Source organism: Typha latifolia, chromosome 5 (genome assembly GCF_019914945.1).
Source record: "Typha latifolia isolate L0001 chromosome 5, TyphaL0001v2, whole genome shotgun sequence".
In the NCBI taxonomy this organism is placed as follows: Eukaryota; Viridiplantae; Streptophyta; class Magnoliopsida; order Poales; family Typhaceae; genus Typha; species Typha latifolia.
The window spans coordinates 12,605,711-12,633,356 of NC_133090.1; the positions used below are offsets into that span (position 1 = coordinate 12,605,711).

The following is a 27,646-nucleotide window of genomic DNA, read 5'->3' on the forward strand; positions in this document are numbered from 1 at the left end:
ATGTCAACAAACCTATATATATATATATAGTCACACTTGGTCTTTTAAGCCTTGTTTGTCTGTTCATGATTAAGTAACTTTTGTCCACTAACCATTAACTAAACACCATCTTAAAATATATATACATATTTAGTTGTTACTTGTTAGATCTACTAATGCTTACCACTTTGTTTGTTTGTTAGTAGAACCACTTTTCTAATCCCCTCCTTTAAAGAAAAGAATTTATTGGATAAGGCAAAGGTGGGCCTCCCACCCACAGCCAAAGGCCACACGCATGGACGCAATTGAGACGTGGAGATGTGGACGCTTGACGGCTTGAGCTGCTATTGCAATGCCTATCGTCTCCGTTTCCTCCGTCCGATCTAAACTCCACGGTCGTGATCTCTCCGATGACGGCGATCAGGACGAGCTCCTCGTCTACCCTCTGCCACACAGTCGGCCTGGGATTTACTCCCGCTTCCATCCGTATAGGAACGCACTCTCCACTTAACGGCTCTACTTGAACGCGTCGGATTCTGCTTCAATTTCTTCGTGGGCGGGTCGGTTTCCTGCTCTTCTCGTCGGGAATTGGTGAAAAATTTGATCTTTTTCCGACCCAACTCGTAATTTGCGTTCAATTCCATCAGCTGTTTGGAATAATGCCCAGAAGACCTTCTTTTTCTTGTTCTTTTTTGGTATTGGTGATTGTTTGTCGGCTCTTCCATCATTGAGGGAATTATTTTCTCTTGTTCCGCTTCAAGCTACTGCTCATAAAATTGTCCACTTTCTAGGGACGTAGTTGGAATAGTGAGTAGTTTTTGTGATCTTATTTTGTTCTTTCTTCTGTTGATTTGTCCTGTATTTGGTAATATTCATATGCATATGTAGGCTGTATTGGTGACTTGGGTTTGAATGTGGTGAAGAGGAAATGGATCTTGGAAGGTCATCCTTTGGTGTTATGCTTTATGCCCTGCTTCTACTGTGTACTAGTTGTAAATGCTTGTCTCATGAGCTAGGGGCCAACAAGAGTGCCGTCTTGATGGTTGATGCTTCACCTCAATTTGCTCGACAGATCCCTGACACTCTATTTGGCATCTTTTTTGAGGTGAGCAATGCCTTGTGGCATACTCTTAGCAACATGCTAATCAGTTGCATTTAATGAGGCTCGAATTCTGATGGTGAGTTAATACTTATAAAATGCATTTAGTATCTTAAATTTTAAGGTCACCACTTAAAATTTGAAAAGGGTACTGGCTTATGCCAAGGTTTGAAGATAATACTAGTTTGAGAAAGTTTCATCCTTTTTCTCTTACGAGAATACAATTATACTTAATAATTTGAATGTCTTTATGTCCTGTGTTTTGCTTCTTTGTGACCTACTAAAAGGATTAAAGCGTTATGTGAGGCACTTCTGGATATCATGAGAAAGTGATTTCTCTTTACATGAATCCTTTCGAAACATTTATTTTCATGCTTACCATTGTTCGCATGCTAGGTGCATGAATCCTTCCAAGTTAGATTTCATGACAACCAACTTATGTTCTGTAAGCTGTACCAGATTCTAAGTTAAACTTACATCTTGACCATCATCTTACTGAACGTTTAGAAGTTTTAAAAGATCGGGTGACTTTTGATTTTGCAGCTTGGGGATGTATATTACAACAGTATATCTGTAACACGTGTACTCTCATAACATTGCAGGAGATCAACCATGCAGGAGCTGGTGGAATATGGGCAGAACTTGTTAACAATAGAGGTAAGTTAAGTGCTTATAATTTTGAGATATTCGCAAGTTATAGGGTTCGTAAAGAAAACATTTCATACATTAGTAGACATTTTAATGGCTCAACCTAAATTTCATGCATTGGTTGACATTGAATGACTAAAACTAGCAATTTCTTGCATCCGTAGGGGGATGGAAGTGGCTAAAAGTAATGACCTCATTGCTCCTAGTATCACCAAGAGCTAGTCTAATTATTTTGACTTTTGAGTGAACCAGTACCTAATTTGAAGGCTTTGATGTAAGCTCAAAATATTTAAGTACTTGTTAGGGCTTGAATCTTCAGCAGATGTTTAGTGTATCATTATGAGCAGAAACAAAAAACAAGTTTTTTTAAAAGAAACTCTTATGGATAAATTGGTCAGAGTTATCTTTGGTAGGATTGTCTATGGTCTGGTCATTTTTGCAAGTTCAAAAAATTCAAGTGCTAACTTCTTAAAGAAATTCCTTCCTGGATAGAGTCTTTTGTCTTTTGTTAATGGTTGTCTTTTGTTAATGGAATAAGTCATGTTTATTCTTTGTTGTGAATCAAAGAACAAGTCATATTTATTCTTTGTTGTCTATTCTTTGATTCTTATGCATACTGGTTTATTTTGCAATGTTCTTTTATAGGTTTTGAAGCTGGAGGTCCTAACACTCCTTCAAACATCAATCCCTGGTCCATCATTGGGAATGAATCTTTCATTTCAGTGTCTACAGACAGGACATCTTGTTTCAGGCGAAATATCATTGCACTTAGAATGGAGGTACTCTGTCACTACATGGGGTCTTTCATCTGTCCAGCTGATGGTGTTGGTATATATAACCCTGGGTACTGGGGCATGGTATGTGCTTACTGTTTTCATCATTATTCTTTAAACTACTAATACATTGATAAAAGAAGGATATAGATTTAAAGTTCATGTTATTTTGACAATCGTATGAATCACTGCTGGGAGTAGTTCATGTTACAAATGACTTGTATTTCTTTTACTCTAAAGAAGACAAAGAATAGGTGACAGATCTGTATACAATTTGCTTTACCTCCTTGTTCAGCTTGAATGGTTTCTTCCACTTTAAGTTTAAGTACTTCAATATTCTCCGCAATCATGTCTTAGTTTGAAACTCTGAGGTGCTTTTCTTTTGGCCCTTTGATATTTGGCAATTCTTTTTTCTTGATCCAAATCTATCTGCTTCCCAGTCATTTGATTACTGTTTGTGGCAAACTCCAGAATATAGAAGAAGGGAAGACTTATAAAGTGATACTGCATATCAGATCATTTGAATCAGTTAATTTAAGAGTGTCACTTACAAGCTCAGATGGATTGCACAATCTGGCTTCTGCTAGTATCATGTGAGTATCCTTTCTATCTTTCAAGTGATGATTTTAATTCTTGTGATTTGAATCGACTGTTTTCATGCAGAACTTCTGATTCAGGCTTCTCAAACTGGACGAGGGTGGAGCTTCAGTTGGAATCTAAAGGGACAAACCACAACTCAAGGCTTCAATTAACAACTACCAGAAAAGGAGTTATATGGTTTGATCAAGTATCAGTCATGCCCCTGGATACTTACATGGTATAATTGACACAGATAAGTTTCTCATATTGCCATGAGTGGATGATCAACAAAAGATGGAGTGTTTTCAAAGGATTTTGACTGAACTTTTATGTCCTGTCAATATCTTGCATAACATGTTTAAGAAGCTACTGAATTAAAGTCAGGAACTTCAGGGAGCAGAGAATGATGCTTGTCTCACTAGATATGATTGGTTGCATTAATTGCTATACTCATATGCATATAAAACAATTAAGGTTTGTTGTAAACAGAATAATGTTATTATGACTTGCTTTATGCTTCCTCTTTTGTTCTCTCTCTCTCTCTCATGTGTACATATTTGTGTAGATGCTTATATAAGGGCATGCCTACCTAAACAGATAAACAAACTGACAAACACACAGTCCTGTATCCTGTTATGTGTGAAGATAGCATTTCGTAATTTTAATAGTAGGAAGTATCAATTACAGCTAATCAACATTTGTTCTAGTGAACTGAGGGGCATGTCCTTTTATCAGTATAATGCACTAACAGCACCTTCTCTAAATTTTGATGTTTCCTTGATAGGTAGGATAAGTTTGCGAATGTGAAGATGTGTTTAGTTTTCATAATTAAGAGCAACAATTTTTGTGATTCTCACATGCTTCTTCATTTTAAGTTTATATTTCATGTATTAATTGTTTGTTTCCATCTATACAGGGACATGGTTTTCGCAAGGAACTTGTTTCCATGGTTGCAGAATTGAGACCTCGGTTTATACGATTTCCTGGTAAATAGACTATCCTCCTCCACGCATACTGCAAACCAACTATCAAATATCTGCAAGAATGTGTGTTAGGGTTTGGTTGGTATCATGCAATAACACCTTGCTAGAAATAGTCTGTAATTCTATTGGCTTATTAATTACTATGTACTTTTCCAACAGATTTGCTTATTTTGCCTGTTTGCAGGAGTTTTAGCAGGTAATTTAATAGTTGGTTAGTTGATGGTATAAATTTTGTAAGATGAAGTCACAATGACATCATTGTCATTAAAGTGGCCTCGATCTCTAGGACCACGTAGTTCTAGTATATGAATCCATGTAATGGACATGCATTACTAAATAGGTTAGAAATGTGAGTAGATCCAGCCACACATGTAATAAAGCCTTCCTCTTCTGCATGCAAATATGACTGTAGGCTTTATGCTTGGATGTTTTGCACTTTCAGGAGGTTGTTTTGTGGAAGGTGAATGGCTAAGAAATGCATTCCGGTGGAGAGAAACTATTGGTCCATGGGAAGAGAGACCCGGACACTTTGGTGATGTTTGGATGTACTGGACTGATGATGGTCTTGGTTATTTCGAGTATCTTCTGGTAAAATTGAAAGTTCATAGAATCCATATCCAGTATTGCTTTTATTTAAGTGTATTGCATTCCATTGCTGCTCAAATAACTCTTCTTGACGCTCATTTCAGCTTGCGGAGGATCTGGGTGCTGCACCAATCTGGGTGTTCAACAATGGTATTTGCTTTTTCTTATTAGCTATCTATTTTGTATAATGATGCCCATCCTTATTTATCCCGTTTGTTTCTTATTACTCCAGGGATAAGCCACAATGATCAAGTTGATACCACCAGTATCTTACCTTTTGTTCAGGCATGTCTTGGCTTGCTACTTTATCCTTTTTATGTTGGATGCCTATTTATGGAATTAAAAAGAATAAAAGATCATAGTACGAATTATGAATCTCAGACATCTCATGCTACCTGAGTCATGCTCCATATATCAGAAGAAAATGATGGGGTCTATATTACTATATAAATACTGTTGTGAGTTTTTAATCGTCTGACAGGTTTTGAACTTTAAAGATATACACGATTAAACCAGATTTTGTGATTGGCTATTGTGTTTGAATTAGGTAATCAAACACTTAGCCAGTCAGATTCCCAAAGTAACTCCACAAGTCTTCTATTGGCCGTAGACACAACAACCCAAGTTTTTGGTCCTAGATCCAGCCTTCCAGTTGTTTCTTATTCCCTGGATCTGTCAAAAATAAGCATTTTATAGTTCCTATGAGTACAAGGTTTCTCAAGAGGGAGGGAGGGATCAAATGGCGTGGAAGGTAGTAGTAACAAAAGACATGGTATCTCTTGGTCTAAATTTTAACCTTATATTAAATGGGGCTGAATTGAAGAAATGGAACCATTTAGCTGATCCCAAACAATGGGTTATTTCTTTACCTCCCTTTGTTTTAAGATCATTGGAGACCATGTATATACGAAGATTTTGAGATCACACTCCCTCTCTCTCCCTCTCTCTCTCTCTCTCTCTCTCTCTCTCTCTCTCTCTCTCTCTCTCTCTCTCTCTCTGTGATGAGGTAGTTTTGGTATATGGATTTATTCTATCTTGATATTTTACTTCTTCCTTGGATTGTCTTATTGCACATGAATAATGATTTTTGATCTTTTAGCACTTTGCTGTTCTTAAATATGTGAATGGATGTCATTTCACAACCTCATCGTTGTCAGGGAACTTTGTTGTGCTCCAATTTCTTCATTTTCCTGAATTACAGGATACTCTAGACAGTATTGAATTTGCTAGAGGTAGCACTGACTCAAAATGGGGTTCTGTTAGAGCTGCAATGGGACATCCAGATCCGTTCCAGTTGAATTATGTTGCAATAGGGAATGAAGATTGTTGGAAGAAAAACTATCGAGGTGAAATTTTCTTGTACTACCTAGAATTTTGTGCTATCTCATGGGTTATAGCTTTACATGTTTATCAAAATAGTTCATATTTGCTGATAAAGTATTTATATTTTTGTGGAATTAATATATATTTTATAAACTACTATATCTGGAAACTATTAATGAATTGCTGGGCAAGTTCTTTATGTTAGTATCAGAGTGTGTTGTAGATATTGAAAGATTCCTATTCATGACTCATTTTCGACTTTCATTATGATTGGAGTAGACATCAGTTCCCAACTAGAATTTGAGATATTTACTCCTATAACAGCTGATCCATATTATTGACAAATTGCCCAGGTGATGATATGGTTAATTCTATAAAATGGCAATATCTTACCTTGTAACTATTTTCAGAGGAACTGAGGAACTTCTCCTTTGATGGCTTGCTGCAAAATTTCTACATTGTTGGGGAACAACCTCGATACGAAGCTAAGTCATATGACTCTGTTTTTGTTGGACAGGGAACTACCTCAAATTCTACAATGCAATAAAAGATGCTTATCCAGATATTAAAATAATTTCAAATTGTGATGGCTCATCAAGACCACTTGATCATCCTGCTGACTTTTATGACTTTCATGTAAGAATAGAAAACAGCTTCCTATCAAGTTTGTCTTTGCTTCTTCCAGTTAAGTTTGCTGTAGGATGCTTCTATTAACTGTAGTATGGTTAGTATATCTTACTTTGCAAGCCTTTTTTCAATTTGAGATGGAACTCTGACGATTTTTTTTTCTTGAATAGGTTTATACTTCAGCTAGGGAGTTGTTCTCAATGACTAATCAATTTGACCATACATCACGTGTTGGGCCAAAGGTAGATGTTAGACTGCAAGATATTCTCTCATTTACATGTGAATTCATGCCATATCCAGTTCTTCAGGAGATGGATGAGTATATTTCTGAATTTAACTTTTGATGACATAATTTCAGGCTTTTGTTAGCGAGTATGCTGTGACTGGATCAGATGCTGGCACTGGAAGCCTTCTAGCTTCATTAGCAGAAGCTGGATTTCTAATTGGGTTAGAGAAAAATAGGTCTGCTTCTGCATCCCTATTCATTTTTAGTTCTAGCTCTCATCCTAAAGTTCTATAAGAAAGCTCTCAGTAGATGGCTACGTTCCTCAGGTAACATTGTCCTAGTACACCCATGATAATAGAAGGAACCACAACAACCAAGAAATTGTTTTGAGTTCATAGGAGTGGGTTGGACATATCCTACAGAGTTGATGATCCCAATGGACATTATTATGTTCCTCCATTCTTGAGGTTCTTTGTTTAGTAAAATTTATTATATATTAGTGTTTATTATTCATCTAGGGTAGGATACAGAATCATTGCCCTTAAAGGAGAACTGGAATAGAAGGAAAGCTTAACTCGATCTGTTATATCAATAATGCATTGCTTGAGTTGGTTATATCATGGTAGTATACTAATATTCAACAATTTTAGATTACTAATTTGGGCTTGTGAATAGTGACAACTTGTACTTTGCTTCTTTTTTTCTTTCCTTGTTTAGCCATGGAGACATGCTAAGAAGGAGCAGAGGAATTTTGAGAATATAATAACAAATGGAAATTCGACCTCTTGTTTTTTATTTGTGGCATCTGAACTGGCTATTTCTTATGCTTTCCCTGCAGTGATATTGTCGAGATGGCTAGTTATGCACCACTTTTTGTAAACACCAATGATCGAAGGTCAGAAGTAATACTAATTCTTGTACTTTCTCCTCTATTTTTATTGGCTTCTGATGATTTTTACAACAAAATTCTAATGATTGTGTTGATAAATGACAGGTGGAATCCAGATGCTATTGTATTTAACTCTTGGCAACAGTATGGAACTCCTAGTTATTGGGTACAGCAATTTTTCAAGGAGTCAAGTGGTGCAACCATTCATCCCACTACAATTTGGCCTAATGACTCTGGTTCATTAGTAGCATCCGCAATTACTTGGAAGAGCTCAATAGACAACAGTAATTATCTGAAAATAAAGGTAAAGTTACGGTGGCCTTAAGTCTGAAAATGGTCGCCTTCTCGGTTTCGTTTTGACTATCGAATATTATGTTTGAAAGAGTCTACAAACTTTAAAAACCGATCTGATCTCTAGGTATACTGACATTAATCCTTTATAGCATTAAAACAAGCTTTCAAGTTATATGCTCAATACTAAGTATGCATAAGATTATCAGAATATCAAAGAATGTTGAAAACTGTTTATTCTTAAATCAAGAGATAATGCTTTTGAAGGTATTAGGGCATATGATATTATGTGAAAGATTCAGGTTGATCTAAAGTTAAATTCAAAAAGGTTGTCTCTCTTTTTCTTTCCCTGAAAAAAAAAGATCAACTTCTTCTGGATCACTCAGAGGGTTTAATCTTACATTTATATGAACTGTAACTGAGCGAGTTCTAGTTTCATTGCTGGCATCACTAGCCTGTTTATTTGTTACTAGTACAATAAATTTGCTCAATCATTAGCTTCTAAGATTTCTCTTGTTGGGAGAACCTGCATAATTGCACAAGAACATATATCAAATAGATTTGGTCATCACTTGTTACAATTGGTCTGAGCGTCTTGCAGATTGTCAACTTTGGGAGAACTACTGTGAATCTCAAGATCTCTGTAGCTGGATTGCATTATGGCGTCAATTCACTCAGGTCCTCAAGAACCGTTCTCACATCCAGTAATGTGATGGATGAAAATTCCTTCAGAGAACCAAACAAGGTACACCTTTGATCCAAACATGATTATAAAAGTAATCATAGCAGGCACATATAAATGTATATATACAAAAGGGACTTGTCCTCCACAAAGTAGTTAATATAGAAATAAAAGAGGTGGTCTTTCTCATTCTTGCATTGGACCATACTGAATCATGAAGCTGTTAATTTCACTTCTCCCTTGCAATTGAGAAGCTAGAAAAAAAAAAACTCTCGAGAATTTTGCATATGGATTTGATGGTTAGTCTCTATAGTATTCCATACATATTGCTCAATTCTCATTGTTTATGTGCACCTCTTTTTTTCTTAGTACAATGGAGCTTAGCAATCATTTAATCAAAATAGCTCAATTTCAAATGATTGATCTCCTCAAATTATGATGCCAATGTTTTCAATGGATAATGTAGGTGGTTCCGTGGCAGACCGCACTATCCAACGCCGACACGGAGATGGATGTTGTGATCCCTCCTCATTCATTCACCTCATTTGATTTGGCACTTGCTCAGACAGAGTATTTATCAACACTGTGAAGAATTTGCAAGAGAGAAGAATGGTTGATGATGAGAAAAGCCAGAAGGAAAGAAAGGGAATAGTCTGTCTTGCATCTGAATAACGCTTTGCATGTAAAAAAAGATATCGATAATAAAAGTTGGATTCTTGTACATAAATGCTACTCTAAAGAAAACTGACTCTTTTGGTGGTTAATACTGATTAATAAATTATTAAACCAACCATATAATTAATTGAAAGGTAAATGCAATTTTCAAGGTAACGTTTTGTAATATTAGAGGATATTCGTTTATCCAATTTATTTATTTGGTGTAATTATCTCTAAGTAACGGGTTTCGAATCCGGCCCAATGAATGCGGACCGGAAGACTTCCTACGCCCTCCCCCACCCCCCCCTCCGAGTATAGGTCGGCATCCTCCGCTCTACGCGCCATTGCTGCGCACTTGCTCGCGTGCTATCCAGTTCATCCAGACCCAGAATTTTTTCATGTGGTTATCGGTTTCGGCGAATTGGGTTGGCGTATATTGGCTTCCACGATCTTGGTTGCAAAGTTTGCGTAGGATTGAGCGCTACCTGTTTGAAGAAATTTCCCAACGAGCTGCTTTGCCTTCGGGTGCGTTCCTTGGGTTTCCTTTATAATGTTTTAGCCGGTAAAAATTCTTGATGGGGGAGAAGTTATGGTTGTTTTAGTGGGACACTGTCATGAGGCTGGTTTCGATGGCTCGTGGGGTGCCATATTACTAGTAATATCGGTGATTATCTTTTTTTTTTTTGGTCTCTAGAATTAAGATTAAAGTTCTATTTACTTTTGTTGGAACTGAGAGTGGCATGTAATGCTGTTTCTGCAGGATTCAAGAAGTAAATGCATCGGCAAAAGAAATGCTTTCCTAAAGAGAGCATCTCGGGAAGCTAGAGAGTTGAAGGTGCCAATCATATTACTGAACTTTTGTTTCAGCTACTGTAGGAAAACTCGGTCATGGCATTGGGAATCTTTAGGGTGAGGAGCATTTTGCCAAAAGTTCCCACTTTTCCATCAAATGAGGTATTCCTGTTTGGACCATTTACCTATAATCTGCAGAAGAGATGGAAGAAGCCAGTAGATTCTGCTCAAACTCGATTGGAGAGCAGAACAAGAGATCTCAGGCTTGACAAGCTGATGAATCAGTTAAAGAAGTTGAAATTAGTTTTGGGGTTGCATGAGTTCATATCAGAACAGAGGAATGGGTATGCATCTGTTCAACTCCTTCTAAGATGGAGACGTGAAGTTGGATTGAATATAGGAATAGGTGCTTTTCTCAGAAAGTATCCTCACATATTTGAGGTGTATACACACCCAGTTAAAATGAACTTTTGTTGCAAGGCCAGCCAAAAATTGATTGACTTGATTGTAGAGGAAGCTATGACCATCAAGTTAACAGAACCAGTAGCTATTCAGCGATTGAGGAAGCTTCTCATGATGTCTAGTAATGGGGACTTGCACATCCATGCTATATGGCTCATAAGAAGAGAGCTGGGATTGCCTGATGATTTTAGGACTTCTATCCTTCCACACTATCCAGGAGATTTTGTTCTAAAAGATCTTGATACTCTATCGCTGGTCTCCAAGGATGACAATTTTATCAAAGCAGAGGTTGAGCAATGGAGGGAGAAGGAGTATATCGAAAAATGGTTGAGTGAGTTTGAGACAAAGTACGCATTTCCAATTAATTTTCCGACCGGCTTTAAGATTGAAAGAGGTTTTAGGGAAAAGCTAAAGAACTGGCAGAGACTCCCTTATTTGAAACCTTATGAGAAGAAGGATGCTATTCGTGTCGGTAGTGTAGAACGATTTAAAAAACGTGCTGTTGGCATTCTTCATGAGCTTTTAAGTTTGATGGTAGAGAAGATGGTTCCCCTTGAAAGGTTGGCTCACTTCAGAAGAGCTTTCAGCATGGAAGTGAATGTGAGAGAGCTTCTTCTGAAGCATCCTGGCATATTTTACATCTCAACGAAAGGGAGCACTCAAACTGTTTTTCTCAGGGAAGCATACAGTAAAGGTTGTTTGATTGAGCCTAACCCTGTCTATGATGTACGAAGGAAAATGTTAGACCTTGTAGTATTAGGATGTCGAAATACTAATACAATGGAACATCTAGAGGAGCTTGACGAGATATGTAACAAGGAAAGCTGCAACAGATTGAATGCTGGTCCATGTCTTGAAGATATACCTACTTCTCTCTTAGAAAGTCAGAGTGAACAACAGCAAGTTAATGGGAATGTCAGTGGCCCAGATATTGGATCTGATGAGGAGACTTGAGACTAGTTTTTATGCTTGCTATTTTATTTGTATATCCTATACCAAAGTAAGCTGCAATGTTATATTTCTTTCCAAAGAAATATCATTAATAAGTACAGTGAATACACTTGTAGAAGAATCATGCTAAGTGGCTAACAACAGCTGATGAAGAGAATCAATATGGAACTTTTGAGTTTGCATATGTACTTACAAAGTAACATATACAGCTCTGATGGATAATCAGATCACAAAGGTCTTATCCAGTTTGGTACTGGCAGAACAACCATCCATCTGGTGAATTGCTTTCTGTTAGCAGAATTTTGGTTTTTCTGACAATTAGTTAGTCTTCAGAAGTTGTATTTGTCTGCTCAAAGGACTTTCTGGGAGAGTAAGGTACAAAACTATAATTTTCAGCATCACTACAAGATGTTCTTTGTAAAATTTAGTACATTTTGCTAGTTTCTTTTATATTTTGGACCTAACTTACATATTAAATATAATAATACCATTTAGTTGGTCTGATGCGCTATGAGTATATATTTCTGCAAAACTAGATATCTTAGCAAGAAGGGTATGCAAACTTTATAGGCTCATAGTATTCTCAATTTTATTTGTCAGTCTTTGCACTTGGTTTATTCATATCACATATGCTTTGTCAAGCAAAGTATACCATAGTTTTCTCATATGCAGTATTCACTACTTAGATGTACTACTCTTGAATCAGATTTTATTACATTTGGAAATGAATTTTATTTTTCTCCCTCCTTTTTTTTTGGTTGCATCTATTTTGGTCGATCATGGATTGATTACTTACTACTATCTGAATAATTAAAAAAAAAAAGACCACATCCATAATTCTGCAGGTGATGCTACAACAATGAATGCAAGGAACTTTATCACAACTACAGCATATTAAGTCAAAAGAGTCTCAAAAATATTTCCATGTAAACAATTTATTATGTGAGCAAATGAGAAAGATGGCATCGTGCTACTTATCTTAGATATTTAGGTGATATTTAGTAGAGAAAGTCTGTTGATATAAATTTCATTCAATCATTAAATAGCAACATAATTAATGGAGATATAGCGACTACTTTTTAACACAAATTTTTTATTTTTTTTATAATAACTAATAACAATAGGTTAGACCCAAGTTAGAGTAATTAAAACAAGCCAAAATGGCTGGCCTAAATCATATATAAAGAACACTCTAATTTACCCCCAATAATCTCTTGTCACGGGCTTGTAGAATTCAAAGTGGTTATTAAAACTTATATTTAGTATAAGGTTCGTTCGTAAATAGTTTAAATTCATTTTTAATTCGATTATTAAACGAGTCATCATTCGACCTATTTAGCTTGAATCGATGTAAGCGGGTCGGATTCGGTTGTGTCAACCATTTAATCCGTTTACAATCCAACATCCGACTAAAATTCTAAAAAGACACCAATGACCAATGGGAGAAGTGAGGCCAAGTTGTCTTCTGTTCGTCTCTGGAACATTCTAAGTCCTTCGACGTCGTAAATAATTCTACACACCAACCAATTCCACCATTCCGCTGCCATTCGTCTCCTGCTCGAGGTGATCTCTACTACGCTGAACATGAGGTAAGTTTGCCCTCGTCGGTTCTCTTTCTTCCTCTTGTTTTTATGTTATGGATCAGGTTTGGGCTTCTAAAGCATTTGTTAATCTGAGTTGGGTTTATGGTCTTGGATTTCTAAAAGCATGCCTTTTGTTAGGTGGTCTGAGCTTGTGCTCAAATTTGTTGCATGTGTTATGAGTTTGGGTTGGTGGATTTGCAGAAGTATTTAAACATGAAGAATTGGAAACTGGAGTTGGGATCTCCAGATATGTTTCTGTGCATGAGAAAAGAGCAAGATACATAATGACATGATTTTCCTAAATTATTTGACTGAGAATAGCCCCAAGTTAAGTTATTTCGTACAAATTTGATCAATTTAGAGTCTTCTTATCTTTGAGTGGCTGATTATGATGATGACTTCTTGCGAGAAGGCTTGGATAATGATATGATGATTGTGATGATGATCACGATGTAGCCGTAGATTCTATATGCACAAGAAAGATATGTCTGAATCGTAATTTTCTTATTGTTAATGTACTCATTGGAGAGTAGGCCATGAACATATCATGATGCAGAAATACTTGATATCTAATGAGGACATCTGCAACTATGTATGTATGATCCTTATTTGTAACATCTATTTCATGTTTTAGCCGCCATCCAACTCTAAAATGGGCCCAGAGGTCTGACAAGGTGTACCTTACAATAGAGCTGCCAGATGCAAAGGATGTGAAGGTCACTCTCAAGCCTGAAGGGAAATTTAACTTCTCGGCAACAAAGGACGGGGTTCCATATGAAGTTGATGCTGATTTGTTTGATAAAGTTAATGTTAAGGTATGGACGTTCAGAATTATGGAAGTGGCTCTTTTAAAAGTTAATGCTTCAAGTAACTGGATATTTGTTTCAGGAGAGCAAATTTTATGTTGGTCCTAGGAGCATTGTGTATGTTGTGAAGAAAGCTGAGAAGAAATGGTGGAGTCGATTATTAAAGCAAGAAGGGAAGCCACCTGCATTTGTTAAAGTTGACTGGGATAAATGGATTGATGAAGATGACGAGAATGGTGAGATTTGAAGGCAAATGTTGTTATTACTCTGACCTTATATTTTAGACTACTCGACTGATCAAGTGTTTTAATATCTGGTAACAGAGACATCTAGCAAAAATTCTGGAGACAAGGATTTCTCGGTATGCTTCGCATGTGTAGCTTTTGCAAAGTTTCCGTTCTGATCTTTCACCATAATAGGGAACCATAAGAAGATAATGAGAAATACGAACATGGATTTATGTCCAAAAGAGTTTAAGATAATTTCCTTATATATAATTTCCAGCATCATGCAACTAATTTTAAGTTTTGTTTTTTCATCTTTCTTGTGTCTTCTTTTGATAAATGTAGTTTACATTTTGTTTAGAATTTTATCTTTTGATTAGATTTCTATAGCATATTCTCAATTACAAAGTATATCTTGATAAACTTTACTGGGTCAGAATTTGCTGGCTATCCTCTTCTCTTTTGATATCTGGAGTATGAAATGATAATGATCTAATCAAAATGAAAATAAAAACATTTTATTCCATTTTCTTGGCCCCAAATTGTATAATTTTGATCGACAGGATAATAGCTGAAACTTGTTCTTTTTCCAGCTCTTTGTATTACCATAGTTTATTTTAATGATGCGGTTACTGATCTAGGTTGTAAAACTTTGCAGAAGAAGCAAGCGAGAAAAAGAAGAAAGTCGAAGAAGAAGAAGAACCTGTTGCAGAATATGCTGAGCAAATTAAAACTTGACTGTATCTGCAAATCCTAGATGAAAACTCTGTTAATATTTTGAAATCATATTTACAAGCTAAAAAAAGCTCTAATATTACGTCTAATCTTCATCAAGTTCATGGAAGAAATCTATGCTGTATTGCAGTGACTTGAATCTGATGAATGCTTTTGTTGTCGAAGTGTAAATTTGATGTGAAAAACCTTTTAATATCAGTCTGATAAGTTGTTCACAAAGTGCATTCCTATGGATGAACATCTCGGTTTGCAACAAAATGCTTGTCAAGAGTTTTTATTGAATTATTAAGATTGCTATGGAGTCACAGTATTAAGGGGGTTTCTCAATCTTATGTCTTGGTCTAGAAAGGAGAGTTTTTGTTTATTTTAAGTTTGCCTCTTATGTTTTTTGACATGTTTAATTTATTTTGAAAGGTAAATATGAGATCAGGTTAGTATGAAAATTATTGATCCGATAAATGACTTTCAGATATAAATCTTAAATTGAGTTATTTATATAAAATTTTAAATTCTTAAAATGTTTGTTAAGTTTTAAAGAAAATTTCATAAAAGTCATTTTTCTGGAGGCAATTTGTATTGAAGAAGAATTTTTAGGCAACGTATTTGGAGGATTTAAGATTTACTAGCCTAGCAATTTATATTTAAAAAGATGTTATCGGGGTCGGTTAGCGACTTATATTTATAAAATATTTAATATTAAATTTTATACATGTAAAATAAAGATTTAGAGATGATTTGTTCAATGAACAAAACTCCTAAAAGGGATATAAAATTCCAAAAGTTCCCCATTTATTAATTTTTTTCTTGCTATTTTAATACACGGTTATATAGTAATATAGAATTGCCGATCACATCCATCTTACGCATAAGCCCTTCAAGAACCACGAAATTTGTTTCAGCTTTTGGATAGATATATGACAATGTTATTTTCTTTGAGGACATTTATGCAAAAGTTCACCCTCTTCGACACTCTCTCTCCCCTCCCCGCCGCCGCGACCTCCTCGTTCCTCGACTTAATACTCAATGCTGCCGTCGTCGAGAAACCTACTTCTCTCCTAGAGAAAACCAGCGACGAATGCCCGGGCCAAAGAGGAGAAATGTGCCATTTTCCACCAAAAAGACCACCTTTTGGCACCAATTCGAGCCTCCTAGAGAAGAGTCCGACGACGAACACCGGAAAAGACGGCGACCCATCTCGCAGATCGGGCTAGTGGGCTCGGATTTCGTGGTTTCCTTCATATGGGTCTGCTCCGGATCCGTCCTCAGATATTTGGCGTGCAAGGTTCTGGGGTCCGGGATGAGCCCAATCGCTCTCGCGATCAAGGGGTCGCTTGCCGTGATCTATCTCTACTGCTTCTCCTGGTTTGGGAAAGCGACCAATGGTGGGTCGTATAATCCACTGATGGTTCTTTGTTATGCTATTTTTGGGGATTTTCGAGGGTTCCTGTTCGTTGTTTTTGGAAGGATTCCTGCTCAGGTGAAATGTTATACCTTTTTTATTATGGTCTAGTATCTTATTTGGTGGTCAATAATTCTGGATTTGGTTTCCAGTTTTGATTAATTTCTTTTTCTAAATAATAACCGATATATGTCTTACCATTTTATATATTACACTTTTTGTGTAGGATGATATTGCCATAAAATCAATTGTAGATGTTGCAAAACTTGTTGACTATAATGGCTCTCTATGTTCCTTGTAGAAATGCAATTTTCCTTTTAGGTTGTACCAATGTATGTATTAGTTTTTTAGACGTGTAGTTCCAGAACTACCACTAAATAGTCTATCTTTTTGCCAGTTTCAGCCTTTAATGAGTTTACTTTTCCTTATGATGCTTGCTTATTTATTGCTTGATTATGTGGCTTGCAGATAGTGTAGTGATCTAATTGTTGCAGGTAGTGATTGACTAATCTCAATTAAATTAATTCATCTGGATTCTTTTAATTGTCTTGTGTCATGTTCACTCATCATTGAATGCTAATGAAGTGACTATTTCATGTTGTTAAGAACTAGCACACCTTTTTGGTCTTCATGTAAGAGAAGGTTAAGGTTTACATAACCTGCTCATGTGGTCTGATCTCTTCATTCTGTTTTCTTCAACCTGCTAATTAATGACATAAGGGAAATTTTGGGTGGATTTAATATGTAATTGAGTAGAGCACAATGGGTCTAAATTGCATAAAGCACTTCTCTTAATTTGAATTTTTTGTCTACAAAAAACACTTGGTTTCTAAATGTTGCTATTCAAATGTGAATTGTGTAGTATTTTCTATGTGATTTAGGTGTATCTTCACTGATAGGACATCTCTATCAATGGCAGATTTAGCTACATTACTTCCCATTCTTTGCCGTTACTGCATACCTTTCCAAGTTTGCCTGGTCATATGTTTAACATTAAACAAGCCATTTAATCGATTCCAGCTATTAACTTATCTAATGGTTGAACCAAATGATATGTGTCTTATATGGTTGAAAGATGATCTTTGCGGGATGAATAGTGTTCCAGAAGAACAGATAGAATACTCTGAGCTCAAATCACCATATTTCAGGTGATTGGTTCTATAATTGGCGTTTGGTTAATCAACGCAACCTTTCCTGCAGCGGCCCATGGTCCTAGTTTGAACGTTGATATGCATAATGGTGCATTAACAGAAGGATTGCTTACGTTTGTGCTCGTGATTGCCTCCCTTTGGCTGAAGAAAGTCGTGAAAAGCTCTTCCATGAGAACATGGATATCAAGTATTTTAAAAGTGATATGTCACATCATATCATCTGATATGACTGGTGGAATCCTAAACCCTGCTGCTGTAAGTGTTCATTATTTTCTAATGCAAAATGTTCTTCTTTTCTACTGTTTATGTCCAATCTTTTGTTCTAGGTGCTAAGTTGAACTTTGAAAGGTAAGGATGATAGAGGAAGTTGTGTGAGCTTCAGATCTTGTATTTAATGTTCATAAGATGATCAGAAAAAGTTATCCATATCTAATCCATTACTCTATTCATGTTAACTAGTAAGTAGAGACTAACTTAATGGGGAGTTCTAACTGTTTTATAGTATTGAAATTTTCGTACTTTATAGTAGCAGTAACTGATAGTTGATGAGGTTGATGTTGTTCATCCAACAAAATTGCACGTATAATCTTAGATGGACCATTCTCCAATATTTGCATATGTTGATATTTAAAATGATGAGCTGGATTGGCTATGATCATCGGCTAACTTGCATCAAACAAGTATTTATGCATATATAGTTTTTCTCCTATGGTGCCAACTGGACAAAATCATGTCAGACAGCCAAATTGATGATAAACTCCAATTTTCTTTTTTCAATATTTGATCAATGTTACTAACTAGCCCAAAAGAAATGGTTCATCACTTCATATAATTAGGGGATCCAAGCATCAGGACATTTTTCAGGTTGTAGAAGCGCTGGTCTTGTAAAACATACGATGATGCATAAAATCTGAATGCTACATAGATTATCAGGATCTATGTTTGTCAAAAGATCCTAATTTTAGATTCTTTGGAAGCATGTATAATAGCAAAATATTGTATTGGCTTTTAAATTAGAAGGCCTTTCCATTCACTTGATGGGTAAGAAGGGTTGCTTCAAACCAAATATTGTTTGGTCCATAGATACTTTAAGTAGAGGCCATTAGTCAATATGATTGTAAGGTTTGCCATTGACCATCGTGCACCTGCACCAACTAGGCCCTAGGTTCAAGTCAGAGAAACAACTGCCCATGCAATAGGACTATTTTTCGTACATGTTGGTTCCTTCATTGGAGCCTTGTGCACTTAAATGCCCTCTCTTAGGTGGTATAAATTTGTATTTCATGAAGCATATTCTATTAGATGGTGTGAGAACTGTCACAACTCTTTCTATATTAGCAAAACATAGGCTCTTGTACTTTAAAACGCATGCCTCATAATAATTTATCAGGATTCAGTCCTCTATATTAAGTATAAGTCAAAGGAAGAGCTCCATTATTAATTATTCGTGGAACAAAGTTTGTGTTCTATGACCTTATACTCTGGACTTTTCTAGAACTGCTCTAGATAGTATGCACCTCCAAGTTTTATTTAGGAGAATATTCGCAGGTACTTTTCCAAGATCATTGAACTCTGGACTTCTCTAGAGCTGTAAGTATGTGCTTCCAAGTTTTACTTAGGAGAATATTTGCAGGTACTTTTTCCCAGATCTGGGTTTACAGCCTCCATCTATAGTATCAAAGTCGACATATCCGTGAGACTTTAATCCTTCCGTTGTTTCCAATTTTCACTTGTACATGCATTTTTTCCCCATTTTGGATAGTACTCCTTGACCTGCCCTCTAATTTCTCTAACTTTGCTTCTTTAGCTCTCCTTTCCTGCTGACCTTTTTGTTCCTCTTAATAACACTTCTAATTTTAAGACTCATTTTTGTCACAACCATTACTTGACTTCTCTTTGTGCCTAAAAGTTCCACTTATTTATTGTGATTAGCATTTATATAATGCCAATGAGGTGCATTGTGCCTTCAACTTTACTATAATTTCATGTATGATAAAGAATAATTGACTAAACCTTCTCTTCTACCATTTCGGGATCATACATGCTTGCCGCACTTCTGTTGAGCACTTACACCATTGGAAATTACAGGGCACTTGAATAACACAGTAGGAGAAAGTCTGTTTTATATCATTATGTAGCCCTTTAATCAAAGAGTTTTTTTTCCTGGAAATCTCTACGAGAACTCATGATTTAATCTTTACATCTATGATTGTAGTGTATTTGCTGCAAAAGATGTCCCATCTCTTCTTGATGAATAATATATCATGTCGTTTATTTTCGACAGGCCTTTGGTTGGGCATATGTTCAAGGGGAGCATTTAACAAAGGAACATCTTAGTGTATACTGGCTTGCGCCCATGGAAGCTACTCTGGCTGGAGTGTGGATATGCAGCTTGTTCTTCGAGCCGCAGAAACACAGGAGGCAACACCGAAAACAAATCAAGTTTAAATCAGAGTGATGTAGTTCATACTATGTATCATCAATTTTCTTTTGTTCCTCCCTTTATATTGTTCTGTATATTTTTTCCTCCACTCCATTTGTAAATAGCAGTGAGCCTAAGAATAAGTTGTTTGCATATTTCAGTTCCATTGATTGGTCTTTTCTATGGGCAAACTATTTGCCAAGAAAAATTATAAATTTCTCCAGGTTATTTTACTTATTGCCGTTTATATCTTTCCAGGAGATGTAAAGAAGAAACTTTTGAGGAGTATGCATGCAAAAAAAAGTATAAAAAAAAAGAAGAGAGAAAAATAACAACTTATTCTGTTTCATAAGAGTAATAAATTAATGTAATGAAATAACTGGAAACTACTATAAGAAAAATAAAATGAAATGAGGTTCTAAAGATGCTCTTTTCATAACAATAAATGAGCCAGCAGTGGCAACTACTTTTTATGTATATATATATATACTTGACAATTACTTATTCCCATACATTATTATCATAATTCATTTGAAAATGAGATATAATTGCAACAGTCCCACAAAATTAAGATGATTTTCGACTTAGGTCTAGATCAAATTGGTCTTATCACCTGCAAAAATAGTGCTACTACAGTTAAAGTTATTAAATACCTATAATTAATACGTTCGTACATATATGATAGTGGACATATTTTTTTCTTTTAATATTTGGATGCAAGTCTTGTAATGTTTAAAATAAATTAGACAGTGTAAAAAAATTAGAGATAAGATTTAAAATAATTAAGAAAAAAAATTGGCACAAGAAGTTGGTTTTAGTACCTCTCTCATAGCTAGCGTTTAGTTCGGAGCATTTATTTTTTCAAAGCTTAAGTGTCTTCTGTGTGTCGAAAGAGAATTAATTCTTTTATTTAGATTCATAAATAAGAATAAAAAATAATAATTATAGAAGGAACAACCATACTAAAGCCAAGTTATGTATTGAAAAAGCTCGACTCATTAATTATAAAAACACGTGCTAGTATGAAATCATAGTGTAGTTCCATTGACCACCACCACCTCTAGTGAATTAATTACTACGAATAGAAACGTGACAAGAAGAAGAAGAAGAAGGAGAAAAAATAATAAGGAAATAGTTAAAATGATTCAATTTCCTGTAGGTTTTCTTGCTGTAGAGTATCTCTATCTCCTAAAACTCCTGCCCAAATGGAGTAGCACTTCATTGCCACTCACCCATGATTGGGACGTTGAAACAATCAAAATTATAGATCTCATTTTTTGTTTGCATGCATACACTTGTGTGCTTACTTGTCGTATCAGGGGAAGGCTTGAATGGAGAGAGCTGTCCTGAGTGGAGATTTTGAACGATCTTACTACTTCTTGGTTTAAAAAGATTTTGCCTGAGAGTTTTGGATAAGTTTTGAAAGACTACTTTAGACCTCAAAACCTGAGGGGTTTTCATAAACAGTCCATTAGTTTCAATTCTGAGAGGCCACATGAAATGAATAGCTTATAGCTCTCATGAAATGAGAGGATAGTTGGATCAGCTCACGGCTAAAAAATTTATCGAATTTGAATACAAAATTTTAGCTCGTGTTTAGTTTGAAAGGAATTCGAGCATGTCTTAGTGAGCTAAGTAGTGCTCAGTTCAACTGGCTACAGTTAAAAAGTAATAAACTTTTGAAACTAAAGATTAAACAATTAAGTCTCAATCTAATGGTTAAAATACTCATTAACTATGTTCGAGCTCTAATTCAGCACATGTTTATTCCAAGGTTTCATCTTTTATATTCTACAATTGTTCTCTCATCTGGAGTTTGAGATATTTTTTAAATAAATTTAAAAAGGTTAACTCAACCTAAAAATGAGATTCGAATCCCATATTTAAATTATCAACTACTCTAGCAGCTGCTATGGCCTATGGGTCATTAGAAAATGACAATTTTTATACTTAGGTAAGTAATGTTAATTGGAGTTTGTTTTTAGAATAAATAAAGGTAGAGGTACAGTGGGGGTGGCCCATGCTCTGACAACTTTGAAAGAAGTGTACAGCTACATGTGTAATATGGAGTTGGATGACCACACACCTCCTGCTACTACTTCCAAACTACTTCCAAACTTTTTTCATCTATATAACCTACTAATAGACAGTGTTGTGTTTTACCACCATGTGTTCCTTGCCACATATCAATTCTTGCATTTCTATGCTATTATTTTCCTCCTAGTTTCTATTGTATTGGTCCCTTTGCATCTCCCAGGAGCCAATTTCTAGGAGAAGGAAAAGAGATATTTTCAGCTGCTATATCCAGAGATTTTGTGACTCCCTCTCTGCTGCTCCTCAGCTCAGAATAGTTTGTTGTCATCTCTTGTTTGGGATTTGAGTCAAAGGTTAGGTTCCTTCAACTTGATTACTGAGTCAAGTGTTCTGGTCATAAATTGATATTGTCAGAGAGGTTCTTGAATTGTTTTTTTTTTTTTTCAGAATCTATATAGTGATGGAAGATCATTTGAGATTTAGGAACCAGATGTTTCTCAATAGTCACACCTTGTTTCTGTAACTTTAATGCATAATTTATTTGTTGGCTTAGGAATTCAAGGTCCTAGTGTATCTTGGAATTCTTTGAACACTTGCACAAGTTCTAATTTCCGGCAATTTATGTAGCTTATAAGATATAGTCTCCTGTTTGGGGGGGTTTGATTGTTCAGCTTATTTGATCTTTTTGGCCAGATTTTTCTTTTATTGAGCTGTTAGTATGAAATTTTGCTCTAATGCAAGGATTGTGATACTACCAGTGAATGGTTTAGAATGCTGCGTACACTTTAGTGCAGAGGAGTAGAAGTTCTGGGGTAGATTTGGTAGGAAGTAATTAAAACTTAATATGATGGTTGTTATTTTCTGTCTTTAGATTTTTGCTCCCCGTGTTGTAAACTTGTCATAGTTTCCTCTGATAGCTAAATGAGTGGTAGCTTCTTTTTTTCCCTCATACTTGTCGACAAAAGGGTTGTCAGCAAGTATCATCAATCTTCTATCGAAATGTTATCAGTTAGCATGTTAGCATCTCCTCTTGGACTTTGTTAACAAAGTTTCCTTCCTTCTACTCGTCATATTCTGCACTATACACCTCTTGGACTTTGTTAGCATGTTAACTTCACCTTTTGGCTCTCTTGTGAGTTCAGGTACCATTTGGACTTCTGAAGGCATATTTTCAGATCGGTTATCTCTAATTTTGTGAAGAGGATCAGTGAGCAATGAGTACAGCCAAGGTGAAACGTCGTGTAGGCAAGTATGAGCTTGGTCGGACAATTGGCGAAGGAACATTCGCAAAGGTCAGATTTGCAAGAAACTCTGAGACTGGGGAGCCCGTCGCTATCAAGATCCTTGACAAGGAGAAGGTTCTCAAGCACAAAATGGTTGAGCAGGTCTGTCTTTACTACTTGCAAGTTGGCAACACGAGGGAGTCCATGCTTCCACTTTGTGCCTACTCTGGTTTAACCTAAATTTTGTGCGCATAAATGCAGATTAAGCGGGAAATCGCCACGATGAAGTTAATAAAGCATCCTAATGTTGTTCGTATTTATGAGGTAATAATCTACAAGACTTCTGCAGTTTTCTTGTGGATGTTCTCTTTTGCTTCTTCGGATTCTTTTCTTCAATTATTGAATTAGAAAACAACTCATCATCAATTATTAGACAATGAGGACAAAGAAAGAAAGGAAAAATAGATAGGGGTCTAGGACCTCTACTGATGTATGCACATGCCATCTCATGTTATGTTCTTGTCTTCTTCTTGGTAGAAAGCTAAAATCCCATTTGGGATCGTTTATCTGTTACCTATGTTCATCAGGTTTTTATTTATATTTTTTGTAAGTCGGTCTCATTTTGTAAACAAAACATGAAATCAACATGTTTGGTTCACTTAATAGTTTATTTTTAATTTAGAATTAGAAGGTTAACATGGAAGATAGCCGTCTATCTAATAGTTAAATGTTCAGTAAGTAATGAAATGTGGATTTTGTTTACCTACAACAACTGCCAAAGGCTTAAGAAATAAGCGGCATAAGTTGTATATCAACAACATCAGAAGGACTAAAAGCCAAATGCTTGTACATGGAGGTATATACCGCTAGTTAATTGTCAATAGAAGGCTATCAGTAGTTTGATGTATATATACATGGGTTTAGTGTTCTAAACTATCTCTCTCTAGTGTGCTAATGGTAAATTTCCTCCCACCTTTGTTTAAAATCTCCAGGTGATGGGAAGCAAGACAAAAATCTTCATTGTACTTGAATTTGTTACTGGGGGAGAGCTCTTTGACAAAATTGTAAGTCAGATATGTAAATTCTAGTTTCTACGCATTGAACTGCTTCATGTTGGTATATTTGGTTTCATGCATATGCTTCCTTTGACTAGCTCACATATACGCAATGTTTTTACTTACAAAGGTTAATCATGGTCGTATGAGAGAAGATGAGGCTAGGAGGTACTTCCAACAGTTAATTAATGCCGTCGATTACTGCCATAGCAGAGGTGTGTACCACCGGGACTTGAAGGTAATTACCCTTCCTTTTGGCTGTCACAAGCATTCTTAATCTTCGCGGCTTAATCTAGGCTTAATCTGGGTCCTACATGTGCAGCCAGAGAATTTACTACTTGATGCATATGGAAACCTGAAGGTGTCAGACTTTGGATTGAGTGCACTATCTCAACAAGTCAGGGTAATCATCATCCATGCTCAAGGCCCTTGCTAGCAATTTTTTGATATAACAATATATTGAACTTTTGAAGTGTTCCTACAGTTGACTGTATGATATTAATGATATACAGGTGTTGTAGTCTCTTCTTATAATATGATGTAAATCTGAAGTACAAAACCTAGGTAATATAAGAAAAGTAGGCCGTAAAACTCCATTTTGACATAATTTTCTTTCTTTTCTTTCTTTTTGGTGATTTATCAAGGTCTTAGTGTTTCCAATGTTACTAGATGCTAGTAGTCATTGCCAGGTAGCTCTGACACCTAGTACTTTATTAGTCAACTATCATGGAACTTTTAACTCCTTGTTAATAAACTTGTAGGAATCAGAATGGATCAATTTCTCTTCAAAAACTATGAAACTTATGTTGCTTCTGCAGAAGTTATTTTGTGATCCAGATTTAATTTTGCATCCTCTGACTCTAATGGTGCTTCTTCCAGGATGATGGCTTGCTTCATACAACTTGTGGAACGCCTAACTATGTCGCCCCAGAGGTATTACTGTCTGTTTCATAACTCAATTCTGAAGGTTATTGTCTTCTACTTAATTCTTTTTACCAAGAGATTGTATCCTATTGCTCTATTGCTCTTCCAAATAGGTTCTCAATGACAGAGGCTATGATGGTGCAACTGCAGACTTATGGTCATGCGGAGTCATTCTGTTTGTACTGCTAGCAGGGTACTTGCCTTTTGAGGATTCTAATCTTATGGCCTTGTATAAGAAAGTGAGTTGTGTACCATATTCAGTGCTCCAGTGCATCTTATATAGAGATCTAAGAGATGTTCTTTCATATATGCAGATTTCCGATGCTGAATTTACATGCCCATGTTGGATTTCTTTTAATGCCATGAGGTTATTAACAAGAATCCTTGATCCAGACCCTACAATGGTGAGTTCAAATATTTGAAGTTCTTCCAAAGACGATAAGTGATCGTCAAATATATACAAAATCTAATATGCAAATTAGATGCTGCAATGTGACTTCATACTTCATACTTACTTAGTAAACGAATAAAGAATTGAACAAAGATATACTTATATTTTTTTGCTTTGCTTTGTGGGATTGCTGTAAATGGGAATGCAGATATTCTTGTTATCATATATTTTCAAAAGAACAGATGACTTTATGCTATTGTAACTTCTGGCAGCGAATAACAGTCCCTGAAATATTGGAGGATGAGTGGTTCAAGGATGGTTATAAGCCTCCAGAGTTTGAGGAAATAAATTACGCAAATTTGGATGATGTGGATGCTGTCTTCAAGGACTCAGAAGTGAGTTGAAGTCGAGCTTTAATAGTAAAGTTTATGGTTGTTGACATACAAAGATGTACAATCAGAACTGATATTTGAAATCTCTGTTACATCTATTACAGGAACATCATGTGACAGAGAAGAAGGAAGAACCGCCAGCAGCTATGAATGCTTTTGAATTGATTTCAATGTCGAAGGGGCTGAATCTTGGAAATTTATTTGACACAGAGCAGGTAAAGACTTGATTATGTGTAGTTAGTCAGCACACATCTATATTGAAGTACAATATAGAATCTCATACAGATAATGCTAAATATTGTCTCAATTGTTAATCATTAACTTCGGGTCTAAATTGCTAATGGTGAATTTTTGTTATTAGGACAATGGTGAGTTTTTGTTATTTGTATTTGATTCGCATAAACTTCCCTCCAATTTGAGACAGGAATTCAAGAGGGAAACCAGATTTACCTCAAAATCTCCAGCAAAAGAAATAATTAGCAAGATTGAAGAAGCCGCAAAGCCTCTAGGCTTTGGTATCCAGAAGAAAAATTACAAGGTTGGTAACTTACAGTGTAACTATTATGACAAATAGTTCCCTTAGAATAGGAATATAATTGGTCCCTCATTTTTTTCATTACAGATATTTATTTTTCTTTTGACCAGATGAGGCTAGAAAATGTCAAGGCTGGGAGAAAGGGAAACCTCAATGTTGCTGCTGAGGTGAAGTGTAATTTATTTTGGATTAAAAAGCTGTTCTCTCAGATAAAAGAAAAACACAATATGTGCTTACGATTACGTGAAATTCTTCAGATATTTCAAGTGGCACCATCTCTTCATATGGTTGAAGTACGGAAAGCCAAAGGGGATACACTGGAATTCCACAAGGTAAGTTTGTGCATTAACAACTAGGAAAATATAAGACTTCAAGATAGTTATACTTACTTGTTTGCAATAAATTTGCATCATAATGACAAACACTATCTTGTTCGTTTCCCCATTGGAGAGGTAATTACATTTGCCCCTTGAGAATCCATAGGAGAAAGAGGAGAAAATAACTTGACCCAGTAGAATAACAATAGTTTACCAATTATGACATTACCTGGTAGAATTATTATAGCAGTAACATGAGCTAGATTCTCATATTTCTTGGACATGCGCTAGGATATTAGAAAAACAAATCGGCATTTTCCCCAACGGTAGAAAGATTCTCATTTTTCAGATAACTTTCAGAATTAATAAGCATATGAGCAAACCTATCAAAAATTATAATAAACTTGTATATGCATGATTTTTGACTTCAATTATATTTCTTACTGCAGTTCTACAAGAAACTCTCAGGTAGCCTCAAGGATGTTGTCTGGAAATCAGAAGACGATCAAGATAAAGATGCTTAATGATGCATTCCAAATGAAAAGGCAATCCTTTTCCTTTTGCCTTTGCATATGTAATTACTTTTTTTGGTTTTTTTGGTCACACTTTTTCTTCTTCCTTAGTACCAGTTCTTGGCAGCTAGCAGTATGCATCTAGCTGCTGCATTATTTTTATATACTTGTATATGTTAATAACTGTGAGTATTTGAAGATTTGTAAAAAAGATTGAAGCTCTTCGCTTATGAATTGCCTTGATCATCCTTTTGGAGATAACACAGCTGAGTGTGGTTAACTTTGACCGCAGTCGTTCCCAATGTAAAGCTCCCATAGCAGGGTAATAAGGGAATGGAAAAGGAGTAGTGTGTAGACACACTTTCCAAAGTCCTTCCAAGCTGCAGTTTAGCATCAT

The 27,646-nt window shown here is 35.8% G+C and overlaps 5 protein-coding genes across 8 annotated transcripts; all 5 read left to right on the forward strand.

The window, feature by feature from the left end:
• The first annotated feature begins 291 nt into the window (after nt 1-291).
• Nucleotides 292-9,510, forward strand: LOC140788919 (alpha-L-arabinofuranosidase 1-like). Its single transcript, XM_073138452.1, has 18 exons — nt 292-786; nt 868-1,084; nt 1,681-1,735; nt 2,372-2,583; nt 2,971-3,092; nt 3,163-3,316; nt 3,995-4,064; nt 4,504-4,649; nt 4,751-4,796; nt 4,879-4,931; nt 5,848-5,992; nt 6,487-6,605; nt 6,767-6,838; nt 6,955-7,058; nt 7,661-7,717; nt 7,817-8,015; nt 8,604-8,747; nt 9,151-9,510. Exons 2-18 carry the CDS (start codon nt 908-910, stop codon nt 9,271-9,273), a joined length of 1,998 nt encoding a protein of 665 aa, XP_072994553.1. The 5' UTR covers nt 292-786; nt 868-907; the 3' UTR covers nt 9,274-9,510.
• A 98-nt stretch (nt 9,511-9,608) lies between these two features.
• Nucleotides 9,609-12,050, forward strand: LOC140788920 (protein ROOT PRIMORDIUM DEFECTIVE 1-like). Of its 2 annotated transcripts, none has more exons than XM_073138455.1 (2): nt 9,609-10,005; nt 10,102-12,050. In XM_073138455.1, exon 2 carries the CDS (start codon nt 10,230-10,232, stop codon nt 11,547-11,549), a length of 1,320 nt encoding a protein of 439 aa, XP_072994556.1. In that variant the 5' UTR covers nt 9,609-10,005; nt 10,102-10,229; the 3' UTR covers nt 11,550-12,050. The 2 variants fall into 2 exon arrangements, with proteins under 2 accessions (XP_072994556.1, XP_072994554.1); XM_073138453.1 differs by having other exon boundaries at nt 9,609-9,866.
• Nucleotides 12,051-12,995: 945 nt separating this feature from the next.
• Nucleotides 12,996-15,113, forward strand: LOC140788921 (co-chaperone protein p23-1-like). Of its 2 annotated transcripts, XM_073138456.1 has the most exons (5): nt 12,996-13,135; nt 13,764-13,944; nt 14,018-14,171; nt 14,259-14,296; nt 14,818-15,113. In XM_073138456.1, exons 1-5 carry the CDS (start codon nt 13,131-13,133, stop codon nt 14,914-14,916), a joined length of 477 nt encoding a protein of 158 aa, XP_072994557.1. In that variant the 5' UTR covers nt 12,996-13,130; the 3' UTR covers nt 14,917-15,113. The 2 variants fall into 2 exon arrangements, with proteins under 2 accessions (XP_072994557.1, XP_072994558.1); XM_073138457.1 differs by lacking the exon at nt 14,259-14,296 and having other exon boundaries at nt 13,003-13,135.
• A 717-nt stretch (nt 15,114-15,830) lies between these two features.
• LOC140788151 (aquaporin SIP2-1-like) lies at nt 15,831-20,099 on the forward strand. Its single transcript, XM_073137288.1, has 3 exons — nt 15,831-16,371; nt 17,442-17,699; nt 19,729-20,099. Exons 1-3 carry the CDS (start codon nt 15,970-15,972, stop codon nt 19,900-19,902), a joined length of 834 nt encoding a protein of 277 aa, XP_072993389.1. The 5' UTR covers nt 15,831-15,969; the 3' UTR covers nt 19,903-20,099.
• A 1,896-nt stretch (nt 20,100-21,995) lies between these two features.
• Nucleotides 21,996-27,479, forward strand: LOC140789666 (CBL-interacting protein kinase 32). 2 transcript variants are annotated; one of them, XM_073139446.1, is made up of 15 exons: nt 21,996-22,253; nt 23,043-23,285; nt 23,385-23,447; nt 24,116-24,187; nt 24,309-24,416; nt 24,501-24,581; nt 25,058-25,111; nt 25,216-25,341; nt 25,417-25,506; nt 25,766-25,888; nt 25,990-26,100; nt 26,310-26,423; nt 26,531-26,587; nt 26,678-26,752; nt 27,187-27,479. In XM_073139446.1, the coding sequence occupies exons 2-15, from the start codon at nt 23,115-23,117 to the stop codon at nt 27,259-27,261; spliced, it is 1,320 nt and encodes a 439-aa protein (XP_072995547.1). In that variant the 5' UTR covers nt 21,996-22,253; nt 23,043-23,114; the 3' UTR covers nt 27,262-27,479. The 2 variants fall into 2 exon arrangements, 1 of the variants encoding a protein (XP_072995547.1); XR_012109230.1 differs by having other exon boundaries at nt 22,028-22,253; nt 26,508-26,587.
• The last annotated feature ends 167 nt before the right edge of the window (nt 27,480-27,646 follow it).

What these genes read in the sequence shown, in the direction of transcription:
- LOC140788919 (XM_073138452.1), top strand. Translation starts at nt 908, where the DNA reads ATGGATCTTGGAAGGTCATCCTTTGGTGTTATGCTTTATGCCCTGCTT. An exon ending in ACCCTGGGTACTGGGGCATG is followed by an intron (nt 2,584 to 2,970) that starts GTATGTGCTTAC and finishes GGCAAACTCCAG; the next exon opens with AATATAGAAGAAGGGAAGAC. An exon ending in GTAATTATCTGAAAATAAAG is followed by an intron (nt 8,016 to 8,603) that starts GTAAAGTTACGG and finishes AGCGTCTTGCAG; the next exon opens with ATTGTCAACTTTGGGAGAAC.
- LOC140788920 (XM_073138455.1), top strand. Translation starts at nt 10,230, where the DNA reads ATGGCATTGGGAATCTTTAGGGTGAGGAGCATTTTGCCAAAAGTTCCC.
- LOC140788921 (XM_073138456.1), top strand. An exon ending in TTGATAAAGTTAATGTTAAG is followed by an intron (nt 13,945 to 14,017) that starts GTATGGACGTTC and finishes TATTTGTTTCAG; the next exon opens with GAGAGCAAATTTTATGTTGG. An exon ending in CTGGAGACAAGGATTTCTCG is followed by an intron (nt 14,297 to 14,817) that starts GTATGCTTCGCA and finishes AAAACTTTGCAG; the next exon opens with AAGAAGCAAGCGAGAAAAAG.
- LOC140788151 (XM_073137288.1), top strand. Translation starts at nt 15,970, where the DNA reads ATGCCCGGGCCAAAGAGGAGAAATGTGCCATTTTCCACCAAAAAGACC. An exon ending in TTGGAAGGATTCCTGCTCAG is followed by an intron (nt 16,372 to 17,441) that starts GTGAAATGTTAT and finishes ACCATATTTCAG; the next exon opens with GTGATTGGTTCTATAATTGG. An exon ending in GAATCCTAAACCCTGCTGCT is followed by an intron (nt 17,700 to 19,728) that starts GTAAGTGTTCAT and finishes TATTTTCGACAG; the next exon opens with GCCTTTGGTTGGGCATATGT.
- LOC140789666 (XM_073139446.1), top strand. Translation starts at nt 23,115, where the DNA reads ATGAGTACAGCCAAGGTGAAACGTCGTGTAGGCAAGTATGAGCTTGGT. An exon ending in TGTACCACCGGGACTTGAAG is followed by an intron (nt 24,417 to 24,500) that starts GTAATTACCCTT and finishes CTACATGTGCAG; the next exon opens with CCAGAGAATTTACTACTTGA. An exon ending in CTAACTATGTCGCCCCAGAG is followed by an intron (nt 25,112 to 25,215) that starts GTATTACTGTCT and finishes TCTTCCAAATAG; the next exon opens with GTTCTCAATGACAGAGGCTA.